Source organism: Oenanthe melanoleuca, chromosome 28 (genome assembly GCF_029582105.1).
Source record: "Oenanthe melanoleuca isolate GR-GAL-2019-014 chromosome 28, OMel1.0, whole genome shotgun sequence".
Classification (NCBI taxonomy): Eukaryota; Metazoa; Chordata; class Aves; order Passeriformes; family Muscicapidae; genus Oenanthe; species Oenanthe melanoleuca.
The window spans coordinates 1,609,775-1,636,459 of record NC_079361.1 but is presented as its reverse complement, the minus strand read 5'-3'; the positions used below and the strand labels follow the sequence as shown (position 1 = coordinate 1,636,459).

Here is a 26,685-nt window from a genome sequence, read left to right as displayed (position 1 = left end):
ATGAGGACCCAGAGCCTCACAGAGGGAGCCCCATCCCCACAGAGGGATCTCGTTCCCATAGAGGGACCCCCATCCCCATGGAAGGACCCCCAGCCTCACAGAGGGAGCCGCATCCCCATGGAGTGACCCCCCATTCCCACGGTATTCCCCTGTCCCCGCGGCGCGCGCCCGCTCTGCCACACGGGACCGGCGGGAGCGCGCGGCGGGGGCGTGGCCAGTGCTGGGACAGTGACAGCAGTGGCAGCAGTGAGGCGACGGTCGCGGGGTGCGGGGGGATGAACCCCAGAATATTCAAATTGAAGGGACCGCACTGGGCCATCAGCTCCCACCTTTCTGCTCCGGCAGGGCCGTCCCAGAGCACAGAGCACAGGACTGTGTCCACATGGTTCCGGGATATCCCCAGGGAGGGATATTCTGTTTCCCTGGGCAGCCTGTTCGGTGCTTGGTCACCTGCACAGCAAAGAAGTTCTGCCCCACGTCCAGGTGGAAGTTCCTGGGTATGGACAGTGCTCCTGCCCGCTCCTCTGGAGCCACTGCCGGGCCTCACGGAGCAGAGCCCGGGCCCTGCTCTGGCCCTCCCTGCAGACACGGACACCCAGGGCTGAGGGCCGCTCTCGGCTGGGTCTGCCCTGGAGGCTGAACAGCCCCAGCCCCCAGCAGTTCATCGTACGGAAGGTGCTCCAGTCCCTCCATCATGTCCACAGCCCCACGGGCCCCACTGCAGCATCTCCTCTGGGATCCCGTGGAGCCCAGAGCTGGGCACAGCCCCACCAGCCCTGAGGAAGGGGCAGGATCAGCTCCCATGTCCGACCGCCGATGCTGCTCCTTACACAGCCCGAGATCCCCCCGGCCTCTGGCTCCTAGTTCAGGTCCAGCAGCTCATTAAACACCCGGTGTTTGCTCCAAGCGCCCGCAGGGTTGTGTTTTCTCTCGTGCGTTTGCAGGTGTTGGTTGTTTCCATCCACGGGATGAGAAGGGCAGAATTTCCCTCCCGGGCCTGCATCCTCCTGAGGGGCCGGGTGGGCGGGGCCTGGGAAGTGGGCGGGGGCTCTATGAATGAGTGGGCGTGGCTTTACTGGCGGGTGGGCGGGGCGGGCTCCGGGTGCGATCAGCGGCTGGAGGGGCGTGGTCGGGGCGGGGCGGGGCCAGAGGCGGGGTCAGAGGGGAGGGGGCGCGTCCGGAGAGCGGGAGGCGGGCAGACGGGACGGGGGCGGGGACGAGGCGGGGACAGACCGCTCAGGGGCGTGTCCAAGGGGCTGGAGCGCTGCTGCAGAGCGGCGCGGCGAGCGGGAGCGGCAGGGCCGTTCCGGGGCGTGGCCAGGCGGAGTGGGCGGGGCTGGAGAGCGGCACAGCGGACGGCGCTGGCCCAGGGGCGTGGCCATGTCGGGGGCGTGGCCGAGCCCTCAGCTGACCGGCCGCCATTTTGTCGGTGCCGGATCCCCAGCGTTGCCCGGAGCTGCGCCTGCGGCCGGGGTCTCCCGTGCCCGCTCGTTCGCCAGGGCAGCTCCGCCCGTGCCCTCCCGCTCCCCTCGGCATGTGAGCGCCCCGGCACCGCTGCTCTCACCCGGCTCGAGCGGCACCAGCACCGCGGCGGCCCCCCCGGCCGGGCCCGGCCCCTCAGCCCGGCGCAGGCCCCGCCGCCGCCGCCGCCATGGCGCTGAAGATGGTGAAGGGCAGCATCGACCGTATGTTTGACAAGAACCTGCAGGACCTGGTGCGCGGGATCCGCAATCACAAGGAGGATGAGGTGAGGGGAGCCTTCCCCGCGCTGCGGCCCGGGGATGTCACCGCTGCCCGCTGTCTGAGAAGGGAGTGTTGGTTTGCGAAGGGGGAAGCGGGAGTCAGAACGAGGAAGGTGACGCTGGGGTGTGGGGCAGGAGGGACAGGCTGCGTGAGCACGAGGGTTCATAAGGGAGGGTCATGCTTGGTGCTCACCTTATCATTCAGTGCGTTGTGGTGCTGAGATCCGTGATAAACATATGGTTATATATGTATATATATATACGCAAATGTGTACATTATTATTATAGAGGAATAATACAGAGGAATTCCTTCCTCTCCAGCCCTACAGTCACGTGCTGTAGTTACCTATTTATTCTTCACCCTGAAGCTGTTATACAGGAGAACTGAGCTCCTCATTCAGCTTTTGGATCATTCGTGCTTGATAACCCCTAACTGCAATGTCCTTCTGTCAGAGCTTTTCTAGGCAGCAATCAGTTCTCTGTGTTGGCCTGTTATCCATTCTTGTGTGAGAAGCACGTGATCAGGAAATTAGTATAGGTGAAATAATTAGTCATCAAGAACGTGTTATGTGAGACTCCACAGTGAGGTGTCACATGGTAATTGAGAAGTAACGGGCCCAATGTCATTTATCTTCATCTTCAAGTAACTCAGGAAGCCTGAGAAACTTTCTTGGTCTGACAGCTGGGCTTTGCTGGTGTGTTGGGGGTTTCCTGTGGAGTCAGTATCAGCTGTCAAAAGTATCTGGAAAAGCTGTAAACATGTAACTAAATGAAGAACTTTACTAAGAAGACTGATCTTCCTTGCTGGTGCTGTTGAACTGAAACACAAAATACAGCTTCCAAAATCTCTGTGAAGCCCCTTGTGTACAGGACACAGGGTTGATTGGTAGTGAGCATACCTGGGAAACTTCTGCTTATCACACAATGACAGAATATGTTGAGTTGGAAGGGACCCGTCAGGATCATTGAATCCAATTTATTCCAGCATATGTGAAATTCATAGTATTTGTTTGGTGGCAGAGGAAGGCAGGGCTGCTGTGTAGTGCCTTGGAAAATGTGGGGAACACCATGAAGTGGCACCAGCAAATTTTTTGGAATTTAACCTAATATGTTCTGGCAGAGCAGGTGATCTGTATTCTCATGGAGCCCCCCCAATGTGTTGTGCTGTTTTTAGTAAACCTGCTTTATGCGTTTGTGCATAGGACAGAAAGTGTTTCCATCAGCTGTCAAACCCCTGAGGATCTTCCTGGTGAAGGTCCAAGCCTTTGTGGCACCAGCTCTTTGAGAATTGAATGCTCTTTCCAAAATAATTTTGTGGCAAACAGCTTCATAAAGAGAATTGCAAGCCACACTGAGCTTGTTCTTAGTCTGTAACAAGAAGTGGTTAAAAGGTATTGGCTTTGGTGCCCTTTGGAGTTAGGAGAAAACACTCCTTGGACAATTTTGTAGGGCTCTGTGTACTTGTAGAAGCTGTTACTCAGGTATGTGCACACTCTGGGATTCTGTGAGGTCAAAGCAATATACAGCAGCTGGGCTGCAGCATGATGGGATTTTAAACTCCTCAGTTTGGAGTACTGATGGTGAGATTTTCAAACAGTTAACTAAAGGGATAATTCCTTTTTATACCCTCATGAGCACAGCAAAAATTAAAACCCAAACCAGGATGTGTTCAGCTGATTAAGACATTGCACTGGTAAAACCTGTGTGTTTGGGAATCCTTCAAACATTTTTCTTAATTCCAGAGAGTGGCTGCAAACAGTGCAGGACTGTGCCTTTTCCTGGCTCAGCTGGAGAGAGCTGTAAACTTGCTCTCTGTTGAGCTTTTGGGTGTGGATTCGGTGCTTCCCGGGCAGTGGCCAGGGCCATTGGCTAATCTGATGTTACAAAATCAGAATACTCTTTTAGAGGAAGTAGCTGCAGAAAATCTTCCTCTTTTCCCTACAGTGCTTCCATTGTCCATTGTATCTGTTAAATGTTGCTCTAGTGCTGTAGTTCGTACAACATTTGTATGTCTCAAGATAAGTGTCTAAGCCTAAGACAGACTCTCTGTCCTGTTCAGAAAAGAAAAGTTGTTTAAAAAAACCAGTGTGCTTTAGTGGGGAGGATATTGGCTGTTGGTCTTGGCTCAACAGGAGTTTCTCCAGGAAGAGTTGTCACTGGAAAGGAGTAACTGTGGTTGTTAAATAGCAATGGTATGAAGAGAAATGGAGGCAAGATTGTTGTTTTGACTTCTGATTTACTTGTGCTTTTTGCAGGAGGTTAGTTTGTTTACCTTGGGCTCCTGGAAAAATCTGCCATCACTTATTCCCTCATCTCTCTGGGCAGTCTCTCCTGGTAGAGCTGAGATGGAAAGGTTTATTCCTTTTCACTTCTCAGGTACCACATGAACATATCTGGGATTTCACAGCCCCTTGAGGCTGTACCCGTGCTTGGCACCCCAGTCCACAGTGAGTTTCTCAAAGCAGTTCTTTGACAGCCACACTGTGTTCTTGTGTAATGGGTTTGTGTTCTTCTTGTGTTCCTGTGACCCTAAATCTCACACCCCAAGGTGTGTCCTGAAGTCAGAGGAGGCCACAGCTCTTTATTGATGAGTTTTGGTGTTCCTCTGCTTGGCCCTCGAGTTCACAGCCTCTCTGCAGTGTCTTAATTCCCTGTCAGAGACATCTCCGTTGTGTGACCCATTTATTGAGTTTAAAGCAGTGAAACTGAAGGGATGGGCTTCCCTAAGGGTGTGAGGTAGGAGAGGAGGTGGTTAACAGAGTCACTGCTCTGTGCACACTCACTCTGCCCATTTGCAGTGTTCTGGGAGGACTGTGGTTCTGCAGGGCATGCCTGTGAGCAGGAGTGAGGTGCCAGAGCAGCATGAGCTCCTTCCCAGCTCTGACACGTTGTGTTTACTTTCCAACAGCTGCTTTAGTCCTGTGCTGTTCCCCAGCACCAGTTCAAAGCCAGACTTGATCCTACTGTGGTTTCCTGACTTTTCACTTCCAATACCTCACTCTCTCCCTTTCATTTGGAAGAGGAATATTTTTGCTAATGAAAGTGGTGTTTTTCAGCAGTTATTAGATGGTTATGTATGCCATGGAGTAACTTCTCCCACTTTGTGCCTACTGCTTCAGGATCTGTTCCACAGCATGCTCAGGAGATACCTTGTACCATGGGCTGTTAAGTTATACTGGATTTTTACCTAGATAGTCCAAACTGATAAATTATATCTGTTCTCCTAAGTGTGCAATAAGGGCAGGATAATTCTTTTTGGCCCTTGCAAAGTGTTTTTCATTTATAGTTAAAGGTTTGTTTTTCCCAACAAGGAGGCTCCTGTCAGATGCTCATGTGAGATGTTCCTTTATAAAACTGAAATTATAAAGTAACAGAAACAGATATTAAAGAGTGTGCTTAGGCTCATTCAGAGTAGCCCTCTGTTTCAGGTGTCTTTGATTTACTGTGGGACACTTTAGGAGAGAGAAGGGATTAAAAAAAGTCCTGTAGAAAATATCTGTGCACTTCTCTTATAATTTGAGAAGATTGTCCCCTTCTTTTCTCAGAGACTGTGCTGTGTGTGCCAGGATTAGACCTTTTTGTTTTTGATAATTGATACTTTCAGGAAAAGTCATATTGAAAAATTCATATTTTCCTGGTTTACTCTTAAACTGTTTTGCAAGAGTAAAAGGAGGAATCAGTGCTGCTGACTGGGGGAAAAAATTAACTTCAGTTACTAATGTAATGCTAAATGGGAGGAGCATTGTGTGTTGTGCTGTGAAATATATTTTACTGTCAGCCTGGGCTTTCCAACCTGGCAGTGGCTTCTTGCTGCTTACTGAGAGTTACCTGAGGACAGGGTACTTGTATTGTTGAAAAAGCTTTTTCCCCCTCAATGAAGGGCTGCTGTGTTCCACTGCTGGATTTCCAGCTTTTTCTGTGACGCGTTTTCAGGACAAAATGATGATATGGGGAGTTTGGAGTTTCACATCACAAAACTCTTGTGGGCTCAGCCTGTCCTCAGCCAGGCTGAAGGCCTTCTCATGCTGTGGCTTCTGACAGCCTGGCCTCAGCCACTGGTGCAGGATTGTGTTTGATGGTAAAGATTTGGGATGGAACCTAATCAGGGAATTTTGAGGAACGCTAAACAGCTTGTTGGTGCCTGGAAGAACAGACCAACTGCTGGGTAGTGCAGTTCATTGATGACAGACAGCTCTTTCAGGCACTGCTGCTCCATCAGTTACTGTGTGTCATATACGTGTTGATATCTTTGAAGGCAGCTCATTATTCCACCCACTTCCAAGTGGATCTAGAGTTGCTATTGTTAATTCTTTGCGTGTGTGAATCACTGGAAAAGACAAAGTCAGAAATAGAAACAATACACAAAGAGGGTTGGATAAGGACCTGACACCACTTGATGAGAACCCAGTCTGGGACTGGCCTGCAGGGTCCAGTGTGACAATGTCCTGTCTCACCTGCTGTGTCATGGTCACAAAGAGCCTGGAGCATGGAACACGAGCCAAGATGTGGGCTTGTTCTCCTGTGATTACAGGCAGCAGCAGCTGAGGCTTTGCATTAGTGCTGCCTTTCATTAGCTTCTTGCTTTCTCCTTTATTAAATATTACTTAATTGACTGTGGCATAAGTGGGGATAATAGCTTTGTTCCCAGTCTTGATCATTTTATAGCTGTCTCTGCTGAGGGTTTGAAACACTCCAGACAGATGCACACTGGCACATGTGGAAGTAAATGTTGTGCCCAGGCAGGTCCAGGGGACAGGAAGAACTGTCTGGTACCTAAGAAATGGAGTGACAGACCTTTAGTGAGGCCAGGGTAAAAACAGCCAAAAAAATCAAAGTAAAATATGGTTACAAATTACATTTCTGCACTGTGATCAACTGCACAGAGTTGCTTATTTGGTGCTTTTTGATGCAGATCTTTGTCCTGGTGCTGAGTGCTGGAAATGGGGTGTTTTTGTGGTTTCTTGCCATCAGTCTATGAAAGTAACTGCAAACCTCTTCCTCTGCAGTGTGGGTTAGTGATTACATTTGTGTACAGATAGCACCTTTAGGATTTTCCCTTGGAGGTGCTCCTGGGAGTACATCCTGTTCCTGGTACCCTGTGAAGGGCAGCACTGCATGACAGGCACCAGAAAGAAGCGAGTCATGGGAATGGCTACAGGGAAGCATTTGTGTTCATTAGGTTATTAAAAACTGCTGATCATTCATGCTGAGAAACTGAAATGCTTCGTCATCTAAAGGGGAGTCTGCTAAAACCCGGGTGTCAGGAAGCAGAGAAATATTTGAATAGAGCAAAAGCTGCAGAATGTTGGTGGCAGTGTTAGTAGTTCAGAAAGGTGGTTGAGTGGGTTTTTTAAAATAAGAAGCAAATGTTCAAGGTAACTGAAGTAAGTGAGCCCTGTTGAACACTGAGTGTAAGTGGGTATTAGGAATGTTTGGTTCCTACAGCTCCCCCTCAATCACTGCCTAGCAGTGGCTGAACAGTCAGTTTGCAAACCCAATAGTTGAGTGCTGGTTTTTGTATTAGCTGTTTCTTTTTTTTCATTTCCATGATGACCTAGATGTAGAAACCTGACAACTTCTGCTGAGAAATTCCCATGCTGAAAAGTGTATAAATGGAGAGAGTCTGTGGGAATGTTGAAATTTTCTTCTGGTTGGCTCAAATACATTGCCCCAAGTGGATCAGTGTATTAATCAGCTTCAGCCTTGAGAGTGGATATTTATTTAGTGTGAGTGGTGTGATTGTACAGCAGGGAGGAGGTGAACAAACTTACTTTAATTACACAAATATTTGTGCTGAATTTAAGAAGTCAGGAATGGCCATGAAACATCTTTTTTTTCATTGTGTCCTTACCTTTCTTTAACTGCAAAATGCTCACAGCTGTGAATGAATCAGTGTTAGAGCTTTGTAGTATTGTCAGTGTTACATTTTTATTTGGTATTAATAAGTCATTAAGCATTTTTTTTGTTTCTCCCTGAGCTACTTCAGTCATCTGAATCTCAGCAACAATAGCTACTTTAGTTCCTTAGGAGGAAGTGACTGTTTCCTATGCATCCAACAAAGCACGTGCTTTAATGAAGCCTGCCTTTATCAGAGCCTGAAACTGCAGGGATGGCTGTAACAAGCAAGTTGGAAAAGCTACTGTAAAAACACTTGCATAACTTTTTGCATAGTAATGTAAAAATAAAACTTTGGGTACATCTTGTATTTGCAAGGATGAGCACTTTTATCTGACACATTTCTCCAGGCTTAAAAGTTGTCTGCTCGGATATGGTTTAGACAGCACAGACCCCTGAGGATTGTTTAATTGCTGTGCAATTAAATTAACAAATACTGTGATCAGACTGGAGATGTGCTTCTATTAAGGAGCTGATCAGACTGGAGATAATTAAGGGACGTTTCTTGACCCTTGTTGCTGCCTGCTTATGATTTCCTGGTGTTTGGGGCTTGCTGATGGCCACTTCCCTGATTCCCCAGGTGCCAGCAGTGATCTTGGCCTTGCCCACCTGGGAGGGGGCCAGGATGGCTCATGTAGCTCCAGCTTCCTGCATCAGTGACCTTCTGTGGGCATTTCAGTGTGAAATCCTGAATTTTCTTTGGGTAAACCACCAAAGAGGTGCTGTCCATGAGTCACCCCAGTGCTTGGAGGGATGCTGCAGGTGCTTGGAGTCATTTTGGACAAGTAGCTGCACCTCTACAGCTGTTTGTTTCCTGAAACCAAATCTTTGTGTTACAGACATGTTCAGAAGATCCTGTGTGTTTTTCTGTGGTGCCTTAAGGTGCTGGGGGCTGTAATGATTGGTCTGGGGTTGGGTATCTGCCCTGAAACTGATGCACAGTTATGCACAATTGATGCACAGGTAGCATTTCTCTGAATTTTTAGAATAAGGTTCAAAGGTTTTAATTGGCTTATGAGTCACTTTAGGATGGATGTGTGCATGCATCGTGCCAGATTTCAGTTGGTGTGTGTAACTTCAGCAGACATTAACAAGAAAAAACTGTAAACTGACTTTTTACATTCCTTCCTTTGTGTTGTTTGGCCAAGGAGTCTTGTGATCTCACTGTGCTTGTACCAGAAAGGGGGCAGTGGGTAATGCATCCTGTTTCTAATAAATAATACAGAAGTCTGCTGCAAACAAACCAGCAGAACCTCATGCCTCTGGTGTTGTCACTCAGAACAGCACATTGGGCTGGGATCTTAAACCTCCCTCAGCCTGAGCCAGTAAATCCCTGGAAAGCTGGGCAGCAAGGACAAAGCTAAGGCATGTTAAAACATGTACAGCACTGCTGTTTATCAGCAGCTGAGTGAAAGAGAAGCTTGGCTTTATGAAAATGCCTTTCAGTTTCCTGAGCTCTTTGTTGCAGCTGAGTGCCCTCTGCACTTCTGGACTCAGGCTGCTGCAAAGCCATCAAAATGAGCATTGTGCAGCTTCCCACTCACTGCTCATCCTCTGCTGTGTGCTCAGCTGCTTTGCCATGGTTTTGGTGAAGTTTCTTGTGAGGAACATGTGTGGGAGCACGTGCCTTGGAATTCTTTCTATCCAGCCATGAAGTAGCCTTAATAAAATATGCTGTTATTTATCTCAGCTTTTTCTACAGTATTTAAATAATATAGTCTTTTTATGGAAATTAATGTGCAATATGTTGGTCGCTAATGCTGTGTCCAAGTCGGTAGAAAGCTGCACAGTTTGCTCTCTAATGCCCTTGTCCGTTAATTCAGTTGATTAATTCAATCCTGCCATGGTACAGGTACTGCAAACACTGGAGGTGTTGTGACTGCTTCAGTGGTGTTTGACAAGTGCTGCTTTGGGGGTTTGAGAGAAGCCTGGCCAGTGGTAAATATTTCTTCCCAGCCTTCTTTTGGAGTCAGGGCTGGCAGGTGATCTGTGCTGTCCTGGGAATGGGATCTGCTGCCTGCAGCACCAACAGACCTGGAGGTTCCTTCACCTCCACAAGGCATCTTGGGGTGTGACTGCCTTTGGCGTTGAGCATCGAGATCATGTTACAAACTTGCAGCAGTATCTTCCTTTCATGTGAGACCATCATGTGCCTGTGCTCAGCGTGATCTCATGGAGTTCATCTCAAAATCCTGCCAAAAACTGATAAATCAAATAATGCTTAAAACAGAAGAAATGTTACATTTTGTGCTTGCTTATTTTGATGCTCTAAGTATTCCAAACTGTTTTACCATGGTGTAATTTCAGACATACCAGAAAATATCTTGCTCCTTGTGGCATTCACTGTTAATGATTTTTCCTTAAAACACTGTATTTAACCCTGGAAGCACAAAAGAAATAGGAACTAATGTTCACTGGCATTTTTCTCTTTCATCTGGATGGAAGCACTTGGATGTTGCAGTGGCATGTTTGAATCTCAGATTAAGTGCATTTGGTTTGCTGGGTTGTAACCCAAAGTGGTAGGAACATGAGTTTGGCTTCTCTTGGGATTGGGAGGTGGTTTATGGCTGAGATGAAAATACAACTTCCTGAAGACTACTGGGAATGAGTAGCTTACATGATTAAATTTAATGTAAAGGTTCTGCAGTGATCTCCATCTCAATCATTAGTGTGTGTTCCTGTCAGGTAATGAAAGAAAGTACAGCATGGAGAATCACATTTCTTAGGAATTGTTATACAGATTAGTGGTGTTTTTTTTTTTTTTTTTTTTTTTTTTAACTTCACATACTGCTTGCTTGAGGAAGGTAAGTCTTTTGTGAGCATCTCTGAAATTGTCAGCAAACCTCAAGGTCTGTCTTGGCTTGGAGTAAAGCTTTAGTGTTTTTCAAAGTAAAGTCAAAAAACGTGGCTGGGAAATGAAAAATCCTATAAAATGACATTTTTGGCTTATTACCATGACCCACTCTCCCCTTCCACCTTGCATTTCAAAGGGACTGTGTCTTTGATTCATGATGCCTTCTTTTTTATTTTAGCCACTCACATTCTTTTAAACACACATATTTTCTAGGTGAGATTTTTGAATTCTTGAGGAATTTGGGCTTGTTTTAAAAAACAGCTCTGGCCCTGCTCCCACCTTTCTTCCTGTGCCTCATGGCTCTGCCTGTCCTCCCCCTGCTCCCTGAGCATTGCCTGGCTCCCTCTGAGCCATCTGCCTGTAAATGCTGGGGCTTAGAAATGCTCCTCAGTCAGCTGGCCAGAATGTGAGCCATCAACACAAAACTGCAGATTTTACTTTTGTAATTAAAATTAGTAAGGAATTAATAGCTAAGAAATATATTGATATTGTAATGAATACTAGGAGCATAAATGAACTCTTGGCACTGCTGAGGCCCCATCTTGAATGCTGAGGTCAGGTTTGGGCCCCTCATGATAAGAAAGACGTTGAGGGGCTGGAGAGTGTCCAGGGCAGGGACTGGAGCAGAAGTGTGGTGAGGAGCAGCTGAGGGAGCTGGGGAAGGGGCTGGAGCACCAGGGGTGGCTGGGGGAGCTGGAAAGGGGCTCAGCCTGGAGAAAAGGAGGCTCAGGGGCCCTTGTGGCTCTGCACAACTCCCTGACAGGAGGGGACAGCTGGGGGGTCGGGCTGTGCTCCAGGAACAGGGACAGGAGGAGAGGGAACAGCCTCAGGCTGGGCCAGGGGAGGTTTACATTGGATATTGGGAAAAATTGCTTCATGGAGAAGGTTGTCAGGCATTGGAAGGAGCTGCCCAGGGCAGGGATGGAGTCACTATTCCTGGAAGTGTTGAGAAAACCATGTGGATGTAGCATTTGGGGGCATGTTTTAGTGATGAACATGGCAGTGCTGGATTAACAACTGTTGAACTTGTTGATCCTCGAGGGCTTTTCCAACCTTAATGATTCTGTGATTCATGGGACCTCAAAAGCATTTAAAGAGAAATGGAGCTAGTTATATCCTGGGAAATATCTGGTTTTAATTACCACACTAGGAAATTCCTGTATTAGAAGGATTTATACAAAAACATAATCAGTGCTGGGCAAGATACCCAGATTTTTTGCTGTATTAGTATGTAAATGTGAGGGTTTTTTTTTTTTCTTCCAAATATTTAGGCCTTGCTGAGTGACTAGATTTTTTTTTTCATTGCATCAGGTGGTTGTTCTCCCTTTTGCTGTCTGGTGTGACCCCCTGGGGGCTGTGGGTATGGATCAGTGGGAAGTGTTTTGCTGCAGCTCCTGTGCCCAGGTCAGCGTTCCCTGAGGCAGAGCCTCGCTGAGGATCCACTCCCACCTCCAGTTCCCTCCCAGTTCTGTGGGTGTGAAATGTGGCAGCAGGTCCAGCTGGGTGTGGTGCTTGGCTTTCAGATTTAGGAGGGAGACTGAATAGATTAGTTTTCCTCATATTGCTCATTCACGGCAGTGCTGCTCCACAGGATTAACAAAAAGTTAATACCTGCTGATCCTGTAAAGCTTTCTATATATAGTGCCTGTCATTCCTTGGAGTGTTTTGGGATTTGAAGTACAGCTGTTTTGGAAGGGCTTCTTTCTGCTCTCTAATCCTTTTTTTTCAGTTGAAGATCTGAGTTTTGTAATGTGCTTTTCCAGAAGCTGGACTGACTGCTAGGCAGGGATTTGCCTGTGAGGTGTTGGGGCTGGTGACTTTGGAGTCTGTGTTCGGCTGGGCTGGGCACTACTGAAATTCCCTGTACTCTATTTTTTCCCCACCTCCTGCTCACACAGTGGATTGTGTTCAATTCTGAAGAGGTTGCCAGGAAGCTTAAGCTAATGTTTGAATAGTTTGGGGATAGATACAGTGGGAAATAAGTGATGCTTTTGCTTATGGATGTAAATACAGAGAATCTGTGTGTAAGTGTTCTTCTGCCTTGAGAGCCATCACTGGCCTTGCTGCCCAGGATGTGGCAACAAGATACACACATGAAGGATTCTGTGACACTGTTCCTGCAAGCTCTTCTGTGGGCATAAAATATTCAAGTCCAAGTACAATATATTTGTGGATCAGTTGCATGTTGTGTAATTCACTCTTTCAGCATCTTTGATGAAGTATTTATTTTCTACATCAGAAGGTTTTTTTAGTTTATACTCCAGAGTTTAAACTTCCCATGTGAGTTGTCAGGACCTGAATCACTCTCAGGTGAAGGGTTTAGAATCCCTAATCTGTTTCTGAGTAGTCACGTGGTCACTACATTAAGTGTTTGGGGGTGATGCCATCTCCAGTTTTGGCAGATGTGATCCACTCACCTGTATCCAGGAGAGCAGAAGGGATCTGTGTATAGGAAAGGTTTGTTTGGTGTTTGCAGTGCCCTCCCTCAACATGAGAATTCCCACTGTAAGGACAGTGTTTCTGTCCCAAACACAGGCATTTAGGAATATCTTAAATTCCTTCAGGTTCATTCATTTGTCTGCTAAACACCCCCAGCTGTCCCAGGCTGTCCGCAGAGCAGAGGGGCTCCAGCCCTTGCAGCATCTCCGTGCTTCCTCTGCACTGGCTCCAGCAGCTCCACGTCCTCCTGCTGCTGTTCCCAGGGCTGGGGCAGCTCTGCAGGTGGGGTCTCACCTGAGCAGGCAGAGGGGCAGAATCCCCCCCTCCCCTGCTGCCCACGCTGGGGGCTCAGCCCAGCACAGGGGGGTTTCTGGGGTCAGTGCCCATGGCTGGGGCAGCTTGAGCCTCTCACCCACCAACACCCCAAACCTTCTCCCAGGGCTGCTCTCCATCCATTCCTCACCCACTGTTTCTAGCAGCAAACTTTTGTGACTTGAGTAGTGAATGTCACTCCAGGACATTTGTAAAAAGACTAAAAAATGGTTGCATTAAAATACAAAAATTAGTGTAAAGGGGAAAAAATGTTGTTTAAAGTCAGTAGACTTCTATGCTGAAAAATCATTTTGGAGGAAAGTGGTGGAATTCAGGCAGGGATTAGGTAATTGGGTTCTGACCTGGTTCCTCTGGCTTTTAGGAATGTGAAATACCCTGCTGCATGCGTGGCTTTGAAAGAGAGATTATTTCTTTGCATTTAAATTTTCATGATTCCTATAGCAGATGCCTTCAGTACTTAAATAATAATTAATTGTGAACTGGAAGAATCTTTGGCTGAGCAAGTTCTACTTATAAATTAAAATCTGTACAGATAATTTTAAATCACATGTTTGCCACATCCTTCCCACAAGCACAGATGTGATTGCTTGGAAAGACGTGAAGCACCAATATTTAAATGTAAACATTGTGACATTTGGCTTTTTGAATTGCTGAGAAATTCATACAAATAGCTGTTATTTATCAAAATGTGGAAATGGCAAAAGGCTCATGTAAGTTGAGAACCAGAGAGGGTTTCCATGGAACTCCATCAGGGAGCACCTGTCCCATCCAAGCCTTGTGCTGTCCCTTCAGGCACGGTGTTGTGGGTGCACACCCACAGTGTCATCACTGGCAGCATGTCCAAAAGTGGGGTAGCTCAGCGTGGTTTCATCACTCACCTTTCATTTGTGGGCTGCTGAGAGTGTTTGACAGTTTCTCCTTGCCGTGTCCTGAGTGGGAGTTCTCTGACGTCCCTCTGGGGGCAGCGAGCTTTCCTGCAATGGTGAACTCTGCTTTTGTTCAGACCTCTGCCTACTCAGTCTCCATTGAAGAACTTCATGTCTGCAGATTTTGAATCTAGAGCTTTGGAGTGAGTGGTGTAATTGTGAGGGAGAGGCAGAAGGGACAACCACCAAAGAAACATCTCATACTTTGGTTTTGTAACAGAATCATGGTGGGTTTTTTTAAATAAGTAATTTTGTCAGAATTAAGCACTTATTAAATAGCATGTGTGTGAGATTGGTGCTTGTAAATGGTGACTCCTGCTGCTTCTCCCCACCAACATGCTGGAAACTTGAGAAACTGGTAAAGCAGCTCAAATTGTTTGTTTTCCTCAGGCAAAATACATCTCGCAGTGCATCGATGAGATCAAGCAGGAGCTGAAGCAGGACAACATCGCAGTGAAGGCAAATGCAGTCTGCAAACTGACCTATGTGAGTGCCTTGCTGGGATCCCTGAGCTGCAGCTGGGCTTTGCTCTTTCCTGCTGCTTTGGAGCCAGCCTTGGGTCTGGGTGTCTGCTCTCCCAGGCTGCTCTGAGTGCAGGCTCTGGGGACAGCACTCCCCCAGCTCTGACGTCACAGGCTGCACATTCCTGCTCTGTTTGCTACAATTGGATTTTATTGTGATGGGTCAGGAAGTGAATTGCATTTAAAGCAAACAAGTTAAAGAAATTGTTTTCAACTGGATTGGTTCTTACCGGCATAGTGACATCAGCACTTGAAACTGGGTTTGTTTCTCTTTGCTCAGTGCTTTGTTGACAAGGAGAAGACAGAAATATTGGTAAAGAGTTCTTTTAGTGGTTCTGTTATGGTTTTTATTTAAAAAATCAGGAAGAAAACCCTTCACACCAATGCTTATATAACTGCCCATCATAGAAGCGCATTTGATTTGGATTTGAAGGGATCTTAAAGCTCATCCAGTGCACCCCTGCCATGGACAGGGACTCCTTCCACTCTCCCAGTCTGCTCCAAGCCCTGTCCAGCCTGACTTGGACACTTCTAGGGGTCCAGGGCCTCTGGGCACCCTGGAGCTAATGCAAGCTGTTTAAAACTTGTGATGTCTTTCACTTACTGTAAGTGGTGCAGTCTAACATTGCTCATAAACCTGTGATGTCTTCCAGTATCATTTTCAGAGTCCTGTTGCATCTTCAGTTTTGGGAGGTTTCTTGACCTATTTTCTTGAGTCTCTTATTTCAGAAGTTTATCTTGGCTTCTCTGCTCACAGTTGCAGATGCTGGGCTATGACATCAGTTGGGCTGCTTTCAACATTATTGAAGTTATGAGTGCTTCCAAGTTCACGTTCAAGGTGAGTTCTCTGCAAGTGCAGCTGTCCTGGCCAAGCTTTAGATACCTTTTGTGAAAAGCCAGAGTATTTTTATGTGAAGACACCTGAGATTCCTAGTACCAGACATCTTTTTTTTTTTTTTTTTTTTAGTAGATTTATAATTTTTCTTGAAAGATTGGTTTCACTTTTTCACATAACAGGGTGGAATGTTACTTCCTAAGGAGTGATTTCCAAATGGGGCTTTGTACCTGAAACTCAGGAGTCAGCACAAAAAATTAATGTGGTAGACAAAATAGAGAAGGTGAAGGTGGTTTTATTATACCTAAGACAGATAAATTATCAGTAGAACATTACTTGTTGAATTTGTCCTTTCTTGATATAAACCCCTTTTCTAGAGAACCCTCTCATGCCTCTTCTGTTATACAAACCTACTCATTCATCTTTTTAATATTGCTTATAAAGCCACCAGTTGTTTTCCACCTAAACATTGTCTAAACTGACTTTAAAAACAAACCTTGTTTTCCTCCTTGCCTTCTCCCAGCGCATTGGTTACCTGGCTGCCTCCCAGTGCTTTCATGAAGGGACTGATGTCATTATGTTGACAACTAATCAGATCCGAAAGGTAAATGTTCAGTTCTTCATTTTTTCTTGCACTCTCTCCCTACTTGTAATTTCACATCTGTACTGAGTATGTCTCCGTTAGAAATATTGAGGTGTTTAAGTAGAATTCTTGATTTGAAGTCTCCTGTCATTCCACAAACTGAGGGATTAATGAAACACTCAGGGGTTGTGCACAGCCCTCCCTGTGCTATCTCATACCAGCTCTGTTTGTTCAGCACAGAGAATGGTGACAGAAATAACTTTGCTGGTCTCTAGGCAGTGCTTATAAGAATGTAACAGGCAGGGAAAATGTCCCCATTCCTGAAGTAAAATGAGCAGGGCTCAAGTGACGTGGCTCCATAACATTTCTACTTGTGAGGGTTCTTTTTGTCTGTTATTCCAGATCAAACTTTGACTTCTCTGGTAGAATTGGTTGTAAAAATGATGAAGGGTGTATGGAAAGTTTTGTTTTGCATTCATGTATCCATGTGTGTATTCGTTTTCATAGAGCTTCATCACTTAGAGTTACTGGTTTGCACCATAGTTTTCCCATTCTTGAAATTACAGATATTTTTTTAAAGCTCTTAACTTTCATTTTTTAAGTATCACTGCTTTAAAACTTAATTGATCCATTACAATATGTGCCTACATTTTTGCCATCTGAGAAACCAAAATGTGTTTTCCTTGCTTAAAAAAGAGCAGTGGGATGTTACCCAGTACCTTCCCTAAAGAATTGTGCTTTTCTCTTTATCTTTTGAATTATTCTGTGCTGAATGTGAATATCTATTGTCTTTATTATGGACACTTTATTTTATTGAATTTCAGTCACTTACTGGCTACTTCCACTTTGTGCCCAAGTTTTTACTTAAAACATCTTTCTTTATGCCTTTTCATGTTTTATTGATCCAACAACTTGAGATTTGAAGGATTTCTCAGTTCTCAGAATACATTAAAGCAGGATGAATTGCAGTTTTTTGCTCCTAAGAAGTAGATTGCATTATTCTTAAAGTAGACTCTCATTTCCTACCACCTGCAGCAGGTTTTTAAATGAGATGCAAATGGCACAGAACCCCAAAGGCCTGACTATGTTTAGCTCTCCTGAAGCTTCAGTGCCACGTGAATCTGGACTCTTAATTCAGCAATCCTTGTGGGAATGCTCTGCAGCTTCTTCATGTTTGTGTTTCTGATACCAAATTTATAGTCTCAGGGATTAGTTTTACTATGGTTGAGTGACTTAAGCTTAGAAAGACCTGAAAGGCTATGGAGGGCTGGGTAGGATACTCACTACAAATAGATCCAAGGAAATTTCACCAATAACTGTGTTCCACACACATCATTTGTGTCCTGTCTTTGAGGACTGGAAGTTGTGGTGCTGCCAGCAACTCAGGACAAGAATAATCTCATTTCCCTACTAGATTAAGGTGGGACCCCACTCCAAGAGTGCTTGTTCCCAGTGAAGCTGATGGCACTTGGAGTTGCATTTAGCAGGATTAGTGTGTAATACTACAAGTTTTTTAGGACTTTAAATATGTTTGTGGTCCTGTAATGAGAGTTTAAGAACTATTTCCATTCCTCAAACACCACCAAGGTGCAATCTCTGATTGCTTTTATGTTGCAGTCATCCATCTCTTGTTTAATTATGGTTCCTTGTGGCCATTATTAAACCCCAGGCTGGCTGTACTTTAGCAGGTGTTAGTAGTTGATAAATATTCCCATGAAGCAGAAGCTCTGCTTCCTTTATGTTGAATGAATGAAATTAGTCTGAGGAAATTGTTTCTTGACAATCCTGTGTGATCTTAAATTTTTTGAGCGTGTTTCTCTTTTTTTAGGATCTGAGTAGCCCTAACCAGTATGATACTGGAGTTGCACTGACTGGCTTGTCCTGTTTTGTTACTCCAGATCTTGCCAGGGACTTGGCAAATGACATCATGACATTGGTGAGTTGATGAAGTTGAAGTAACTTTACTCTAGAATTATAGGATGTTAAGTTACTCAAATCTGGTAAAGATCTTAAATTTAGAGCTGATATGTGAAAACTGCTGCATCATTCTTGTGGGAGTTCTGGGGAGCTTTTACAGACCTTAGTTAGATCAAAAGGATCACTTTGAAATATATCCATTAATTTTGGTGTAACAGTAATTTGCTGTTGCCCCAAAACTGAGTTTTCTAAAAGCAGTTAAGTCTCCCAGGAAGAGCTTTGGTGACAGGGGTGTGAACATAGGAGCTCTGGAAACAGATGTGCTCAGGGCCTGACTGCAGTTGTTTTGTTAACAGATGTCTCACACAAAGCCTTACATCAGGAAGAAGGCAGTGTTAATCATGTACAAAGTTTTTTTGAAGTACCCAGAGTCCCTCCGTCCTGCATTTCCTCGCCTTAAAGAGAAACTTGAAGACCCAGATCCCGGTGAGTGGATTTTAGTGAATTCCTTCTGCTCCCACATGTGGAGGTCTGTGTGCTTGTAGAGCTTGTGGAGAAAAGAATACATGAAAAATGCTGTCACCATCTTTTGGGCACTGACTCACCTGTTCCAGGGTAGGTCAGCATAGGAGAGTTTTGACAGGTGTTGCCATATTAAAAATGTGTTCTCTAAAATGTCCATTTCTTCAAACCCAAAGCTACTGAAAATGGATCACTGGGTTTAAACCTCAGTGGACAGAGCAGCTTAAGGTTTCCTGATTTGTTGCTTACTGACTTGGCTATTGAAAATATTTCAGTTGATTTCAGGGTTTGGGATTCTGTTTTTGTTACTTCCTGTGCTTTTTTAGCAAGCTGCAGCTATTGACTTGCACTGGACACCCTTAAAATGATTTAACATCCCTTAGTGTATATTTTATTTATTTTAGTCCAGACTGCTCTTTGGGCCCCTCAGTACTGTCAGTGCAGGAAGTCTGCAATTGCTCTGTATCATATTCACATTTTTGCTCAGTCTTCAGGAGGTGCTGATGTTCCCTCACTGCACAAAAACACTTGTTTTAGGAGTTTTGTGTGTGATGTGTATCTGATCTCCACTTGTTTTGTATCTGCAATTACAGGGAGAAATGTAATTGCATTTCCTGGTCTGTTTTATTGTGGGCATGGAATATTCATCTTGCAGGGACAATGTTATTATAGGAAGCAAAATCCCTCACCTGCAGAGAGAGGAAGAAATTGCCTGTTATGCTTTGTGGAGAGGAGGATTGCTGTCTGCTAGGACATCCAGCCTGTCTAGGCTAAAACATTCCAGACTGACAGCAACCTGTGTAAGAGGCTGAGCAATAAGAAGGGAGTGAACATGTCCAGTCAGATTGACTAAGGAATTGTTATTTCTGTTCTGTACTTAAACATTTTTAAATCATACATATCAGAAGTCAGGAGTGATTGGAGGCTTTCTGGTGGGTGGTTATTGATTGTGTTGTCTGTGTGCCACAGCCAGCTCTCCCCAGTCCAGGGCAGGGATGTAGCAGTGTGCTGGTTTTTGTCATGCTGGACCCACAACAGATACTTGGCTTGCTGCTATATTAGAAAATAGTCAGAATTAAATAAAACCCTTTCTCAGTTTGCTTTTGCATCCCTGTATTTACTTTACTGCCTCAGGGTTGGGAATGAGGCCAAACCATTGGACACACAGGTCTGAAACTTCAGCTGCTTTTGCTGTGGGGGTTCTGCACCAGAAAGTTCAATTACAATGAAGGCATTGATGGGATTTGTGCTTTTCCCACTTGTTTTCCCCAGGTGTGCAGTCTGCTGCAGTAAATGTTATTTGTGAGCTGGCTCGACGCAATCCCAAAAATTACCTTTCCCTTGCTCCGCTCTTCTTCAAGTTGATGACGTCGTCAACCAATAATTGGGTTCTCATTAAAATTATAAAACTGGCAAGTATTCTGCTTTTTGCTTGCAGGATTAGGGTTCTCATTAAATTACCTTGGGTGTTAAAATGGATTTGTTGCTGGGAGGCATAGTTACCATTCATTCTGAATAAAAAGAAACCAGCAATATCTCCCAATGTTTGTGAATGTAACCAAAGAGAAAAATGTTAATAAAGCTTGGTTTAAATACAGTCAGCTGTAATTTACGTAATGTTTTGAAGCTGTTGAAAAGCAGCTATTAACTCACTTTTCTTCTCTTTGAATAGTTTGGTGCTCTTACTCCCTTAGAACCAAGACTGGGAAAGAAACTGATTGAGCCCCTGACCAACCTCATCCACAGGTATGTGAGACAGATCCTGCCTTGTTCAGTCAGGACTGGGGAAGGACCTGCTGGGTGGGTCAATAGCTGGGCTGAGGTTGCATTTTATAACTTTTTCTTGACTTTTGGTATATGGGCTTCAAGTATCAAAAGATAATCTTAGATCAGGGTTGTTTCTGAAAGACCTGAGTGAGGTAAAATACCTTAAAGGAAAGTCTCTGGGTGTCTGACTGTCAGCATGAATTCCTCCAAAGGATGCATGAAATTTGGAGCAATTTTCTTTCCTTTCACTGCATTTCAAGCTCGAGATGACTATGGAGGATGTATAAAAACTGGCTTAAAAAGGCTCAGCTGTGTATTTGCCTCTCCTATTCACCTCACACATTTGATTCCTGACTTTTGGGAGTGCCTTTCCCACCAAAGCAGCATGACAAGGAATATATTAAAGTCCTTTCTCATGCATTTGGCAGCTCAGATGGGTTTTGAATGAGGTTCTTATAATACATATATGTTCTAAATGTAGATTAAATAAAGTTGAAGTTATTTTCTTGTCCCTTGTTAATGCTGGTTTGTGGTGTAGTGTTTCTAATTCTGGATGGAAATGAGGAAATAATGCCTTGGAGTGAATGCATGGATTCTCCCAGTTATGAAAGAGTGTGATCTTGTGCAGGAGTTGAGTGAAAAAGTTGATTTCTTTTCATGTGACAGCAAGGTTTTAAGCAGATATCTGTGTAGCCTTGAGAGCAGCTCTAGCTAGGTGATTTCTGCCCATGCTCATTCCTTTAAGGCAGCTCAGAGCAGACCAGCACTCAGGTACCTCCAGGGAGTTGTCAGCAGTAACAAATAGATACAACCCAAAAAAAAGCAGGAAGATGGACAATCCTACTTCCTCTCCCCAGCTCCCACATTAGTAATTCTGAATTGTGAGGTTGGTCTTTGGCTTGGTCTCCATTCAGTCAGTTTGGCTCTCAGATTGAGTCACTGCACCCTGAGCTGTCCCAGGGTGTGTGCAGGGAGCAGAACTTTGTTCAGGTTTTTGTTCTCAGCATCCCAGGCTGACCCTCAGGGCAGCAGGAGCTGTGCTCCATGCCTGGGTACCCTGCACTTGGAGCCTGCTCCTTGGGGCTTGGGAGGTTCCTGTTTCCCTCTTGTGGACCAGGCTTTGGAAGGACCTCTGCAGTCCTCAGAACTGCTCTGCCTGTGTCAGCTGGCACAAGCAGCCTGGAATTTGACTTTTGGGGGAAATCAGACACCAGAAATGTTGCTGATTTCCAGGGATGGGAAGTGTGTTCCTACATCCCAAGCCTCTGCTGCTGGGGTGTGACTCACTTGGAGAGAGACTTGAGTTTCTCCATCTGCCTTGTCATGAATTTTTGACCTTGGGCAGAGGACTTAATTTGATTCTTGGACAAGATTGCTTCAGTATTTTGTGACTGATGCTGGAGTTTGAGTAACAACTTCCTTCTGTATTCCTTGTGTCACAGTGCTCTTAATTCTGCTTTCCCAGGAAGATTTTTTGGGTTTTTAAGCATCTATTTAAAAATTCCTCCTCCCAACAGTTTTCAAGTGAGAATCATTTCATCTGTTTGAAGGGATATGGAGCAGACTATTGACAATGTCTTGTAAAGTTCAAGGTGCTAACTAGCTCCAAGCTAGTGCTGACAACTCTTCAAAATGTGCTGGTTTATTCCTTATTTAATATCCTTGATTTCTGTTTCAGCACCTCAGCCATGTCTCTCTTATATGGAATGTGAACACAGTAATAGCAGGTGAGAACTGAAACTTGGAACCTAGAAAAAAAAAAAAGTGATGATCTTTGTCATCAACTAACATCACCTCTAAACCTTTTTTCTTTAACTTAATGTATTTTATAATGCAATAAGTCTCCTGGCAAACTTTGTGTTACTGTGGGGCTGAAGTCTTTTGTTGTCTGGGTGAGGCACAGTCACTACAGCTGTGTTGTGTTTGCTGAAAGCTGAAACCAAGTACAGACAATGAGATTATTTATGTGCCAAATCCTAAATGTTGCTACAACTACAAAATATACCAGCAGCAATACAATTAAAACAAGAGTGATGTTTCTTTGCCAAGTTTTCTTATGTGATGGTGGATCAGACTTTTTTAAAAAATTTGCAACTCTGCAGTTTATAAATGGGGTGTAATTCCTTAGAGTAGGCAATTGGAGTTACTGATTGGCAGTTTCAGTTTCTGGGGAAAGGATATGAACTCCATAACTGGGAGAGTGAGAGAAAACAAAGGCAAAAAAGGATAACACAGTGTTGCAGCTCATGCTTGGCACTTTTCCTATCAGAGTGTGGAGCAGAGGGTTATTGACATTCACAGTTGGTCTGTCTGTCTCCTGTGGGTACTTTGGATAATGGTGCAGAACTCGCTGTGCTGGGTCAGTTCAGAGAGGGAAGAGAGATCTGTCACTTTGTGTTCCTTCATTCCTTCAGGGAAAGGAGGTGTCAGGGTGGGAGGGAAAATAACACAGGGAGTAATTCCATTGTGGAGGAGAGTGGCCTTCACTGAGATCAGTGGGGTCATCCTGTGGGTAGAGGGGGAATTCTCCCACCCAGGACACCTCAGGGGTGGTGATGTCTGACTCAGAGCCAGCAAAGGAGCCCTGAGACACCAGAGGAGCACCTGGCACCTGCCAGCTCAGGAGGTGACAGTGTCCAGCACAGCTTCCTGCAGGGACAGAGGGCAGCACGTGGCTCCTGCTCAGGCACAGCTGGGCTTGGCTGGGCTGTGCCAGCAGCAGTTACCAGAGTGAGCCCACCTTTGCTGCAGTGGGGCTGTGTGCTGCCAGAGCTTTCAAGTGTCCCAAATAATCAACAAGGCTGGCTTGATTGAAGCTCCAGTCTAATCACACTAAATTCCAGGATCTGTTGCTGCATCCCATTGCATTAGGAAGTACACAATTAAAAATTCAGCTTTGCAGTAGCTGCTGACACATTAACAGCCTTGACTGCTACATGATGTCAGTGAAATCAGCCTTAGTGAGAGCAAAGAAGAGCAGCTTTGATCTGGCTGTTGTAGCTATTTGCACCTTTACACCTTTTTTCTTGCTCTCTTATTGTTAAGGTATAAATTCATGTCACAATCTTCTCTCCTCCCTCCAGATCCCCAAAGGTCCAGGCAAACAGACAAACAATAATCTAGCACCTTTCCCTGGGAGCTGAGCTAGGTGTGGGCTGTTGGGTGTTGTTGCAGTCACTCCCAGCACAGAGATCTGACTGGAATTTGTGTTTCTGTTTCAGTTCTGATCTCTCTGTCCTCGGGGATGCCCAACCACAGCGCCAGTATCCAGGTGGGACCCTGCATTTGGGGCTTTTCTGCTCTGCTGTGGGATCCCAAGGGCTGGGGAAAATGGGCTTGTGTTCCTCTGCCAGGAGCTACAGCAGTACCTCCCTGAAGTGCTCTCACTGTGCAGTCCTGCAGACTGAAGCATTTCCTATATAAATTCTCCTATTTAATTCACTCTAAAATGCAGAGTTTGAGAGTTTTCCCAACTCTATTCTCCTGCTATCAGTACACTCATACAGATGTTCCTTTTGTTTGGAAGTCTGTTAATGCAACAAAACCCTCTCATCTGGAGGTCTTGGTCAGATACTTCCTTGTGTATTGAGAGAACTTCATGAAGACTTATTTTAATTAAGACCTGTAATAAATGGTGTGTTTTTTTCCAGCTTTGTGTGCAGAAGTTGAGGATATTGATAGAAGATTCTGACCAGAACTGTAAGTATGGTGCTTGTCTTCATGGAGCTGTTGGCCCCCAAGCACTGGGGAGATGCTGCAGCAGCCTCAGTGGGGTTTTGTAATGCCTGATGTAAACAGTTGCTGGGGGGCTTAATATGGAAATAATTTTTTATGGTGAGCACTTCTTTATAATAATATTTTTAAAAAACAAATGACAGCAATTATTACTGCTGTTTGTGGTCTTGTAAATCTAAACCAGTTCTTTCCATGCTCTGGGATTTCCTTTTTTTGTAGACTGGCTGCTTGAAAAGCAGTGACAGCTATTTTCAGCAGAGTGAGCATAATAGTAAAATGCAAGAGTGTTGACTTACTTTAGTGACTGCAAAGAACACTGGGAAATTTTTCTTTTGTGCAGCTCTTTTTCCTGCCATCTGAATTTTTCCCCTTGAGAACAAGGCTATTACACACCAACCTTCAGTGCTTTTAAAGCTGTGTTCACCTCAGGATGCCTGTTCTCAAACAGCATTTTTATTTATTAAATATATATTTTTGAGTCAATGATAAAACTTGTGGTGCAGGAAGACCCTGATGAGGGTTATATATGTAATTGCTTATCTGTCTATGGGATTATGAAATTAAAGACTGTAGTCTGTGAGTCACCATTCTCAAAAATGCTTTTCTTCATCACAGATTTTTATTCAAAGGTTTCAATACCAAGAGCTTCTGCTGAAAACCAGCTTTAAGATTTCATGCTTAGCACAAAACAGTGTTTCTATATTTGGAAAGAAGTTTTATTTTGTCTTTCACAGTGAAGTACCTGGGACTGTTAGCTATGTCCAAAATCCTGAAAACACACCCCAAGTCAGTTCAGTCTCACAAGGATCTCATTCTCCAGTGTTTGGATGACAAAGATGAGTCCATCCGGCTCAGAGCTTTAGATCTCCTCTATGGCATGGTATGTTCCTGCTTTTATCTCCTCTGCAGCCCCCCAACCCTTTAGGAAGGTGATGTTTAAGGAAAACATGCAACTTTCTCTGCCCACTCCACAGCAGACTTTTGATAACAACTCCCATATCTTTTCTGGCACTTAGGAGAAGTAAAATCTCTGGCTCAGCATGAGGGCTGGAAAAGTTGTGATTCAGACTGGATGGAGTTTCTCAGTTCAGGCCCTGTTGGAAATCACCCATTTTGAAATCCATTCTATTGATGTTAATAACTCCTAAATTTGTTTCCTTTATAAGCAAACGTGTTTTAAACTCTTAAACTTTCTCATCTGGCAGTAGATTCATTTTTTCTTGGATTTCTGTATTGCTGAGAGTAATTCTCATTCTCAGCTTTCCCACAGCCAAGGTCATCACAGAATCAGCTTGGAGATGATCAAATCCAACCTAACACCACTTGTTAGCCAGGCCATGGCACTAAGTACCACATCCAGTCTTGTCTTAAACACCTTAAAACTTGTGCTGGCTCTTTTCTAACAAAAACATTGAACAGTATCAAACAGGTTCATTTTTGGATTGGGGCCCACAGAGGTGGTTCTGGTTTCTTGTAACATGGTACAGGTCCAGCAAAGAGCCAGCAGCTGCTTTACTGGAAGGAACTGGAAGGACTTGGCTGTGTAGGAAAGTGGTTGAACCCTTCGCCACCTCTTTAACAGGTCTCCAAGAAGAACTTGATGGAGATTGTGAAGAAACTGATGATTCACGTGGATAAAGCCGAAGGGACGACGTACCGAGACGAGCTGCTGACCAAGATCATAGACATCTGCAGCCAGTCCAATTACCAATACATCACCAACTTTGAATGGTCAGTGCTGTCAGCTGCCGTGGAGCTCATCACACAGGCACTGCAGGGCTGTCCCCTGATGCCCCCATCCCTTCCTCTCGCAGGTACATCAGCATCCTGGTGGAGCTGACGCGGCTGGAGGGCACGCGGCACGGGCACCTGATCGCGGCGCAGATGCTGGACGTGGCCATCAGGGTGAAGGCCATCCGCCGCTTCGCGGTGTCGCAGATGGCCACGCTGCTGGACAACGCGCACCTGATCGCCAGCAACGCCCAGCGCAACGGCATCTGCGAGGTGCTGTACGCCGCCGCCTGGATCTGCGGGGAGTTCTCCGAGTGAGTGAGGGGCAGCAGCTTCTGGGCACGGCCTTGTCATGAGATGGGCTTTGAGAGAAGGATGGTGCACAGTATGTGGCTCAGTGCCACCAAAGTTATTGTTTTTCTCTTGTTCCTTCATGCTATCCACTTCTTTTGCTCTTTCTGGCCAAGGCATTTTTATTATCTGGTCGTTTTTCCTGTCTCTTCAGCCTTGCCCACTCATGCAGGAAGCCATAGTAGTGAATCAAAGAATCCCAGAATATTCTGAGTCAGAAGGGACCCTCAGGGATGATCAGTGCAGCCCCTGGCCCTGCCCAGCCCCCAACAGCCCCACCCTGAGCATCCCTGAGAGCGCTGTCCAAACGCTCCTGCAGCTCTGGCAGCCTTGGGGCCGGGACCATTCCCTGGGGAGCCTGGGCAGTGCCCAGCACCCTCGGGGGAAGAACCTTTCCCTGAGTTCCATGCCAGCCCTGACACAGCTCCAGCCCTTGCTGGGCTCCTGGCCCTGTCCCAGAGCAGAGCTTTGGATACTCTCCAACAGCTTTGGATCCTTCTGGTATTATAGATATAGACATTGTAGGTGTATGTG

General features: G+C 45.3%; 1 protein-coding gene across 1 annotated transcript; it reads left to right on the top strand.

The window, feature by feature from the left end:
• Positions 1-1,399: 1,399 nt before the first annotated feature.
• LOC130264433 (AP-3 complex subunit delta-1-like) lies at positions 1,400-26,118 on the top strand. The gene is given in 15 exon segments (XM_056512608.1): positions 1,400-1,747; positions 14,580-14,675; positions 15,468-15,548; positions 16,069-16,149; positions 17,957-18,064; positions 18,402-18,531; positions 19,840-19,979; positions 20,240-20,313; positions 22,013-22,038; positions 22,041-22,061; positions 23,556-23,605; positions 23,985-24,033; positions 24,804-24,949; positions 25,652-25,800; positions 25,884-26,118. Coding segments are annotated over 15 exon segments (1,482 nt in total). The 5' UTR covers positions 1,400-1,651.
• Positions 26,119-26,685: the final 567 nt, after the last annotated feature.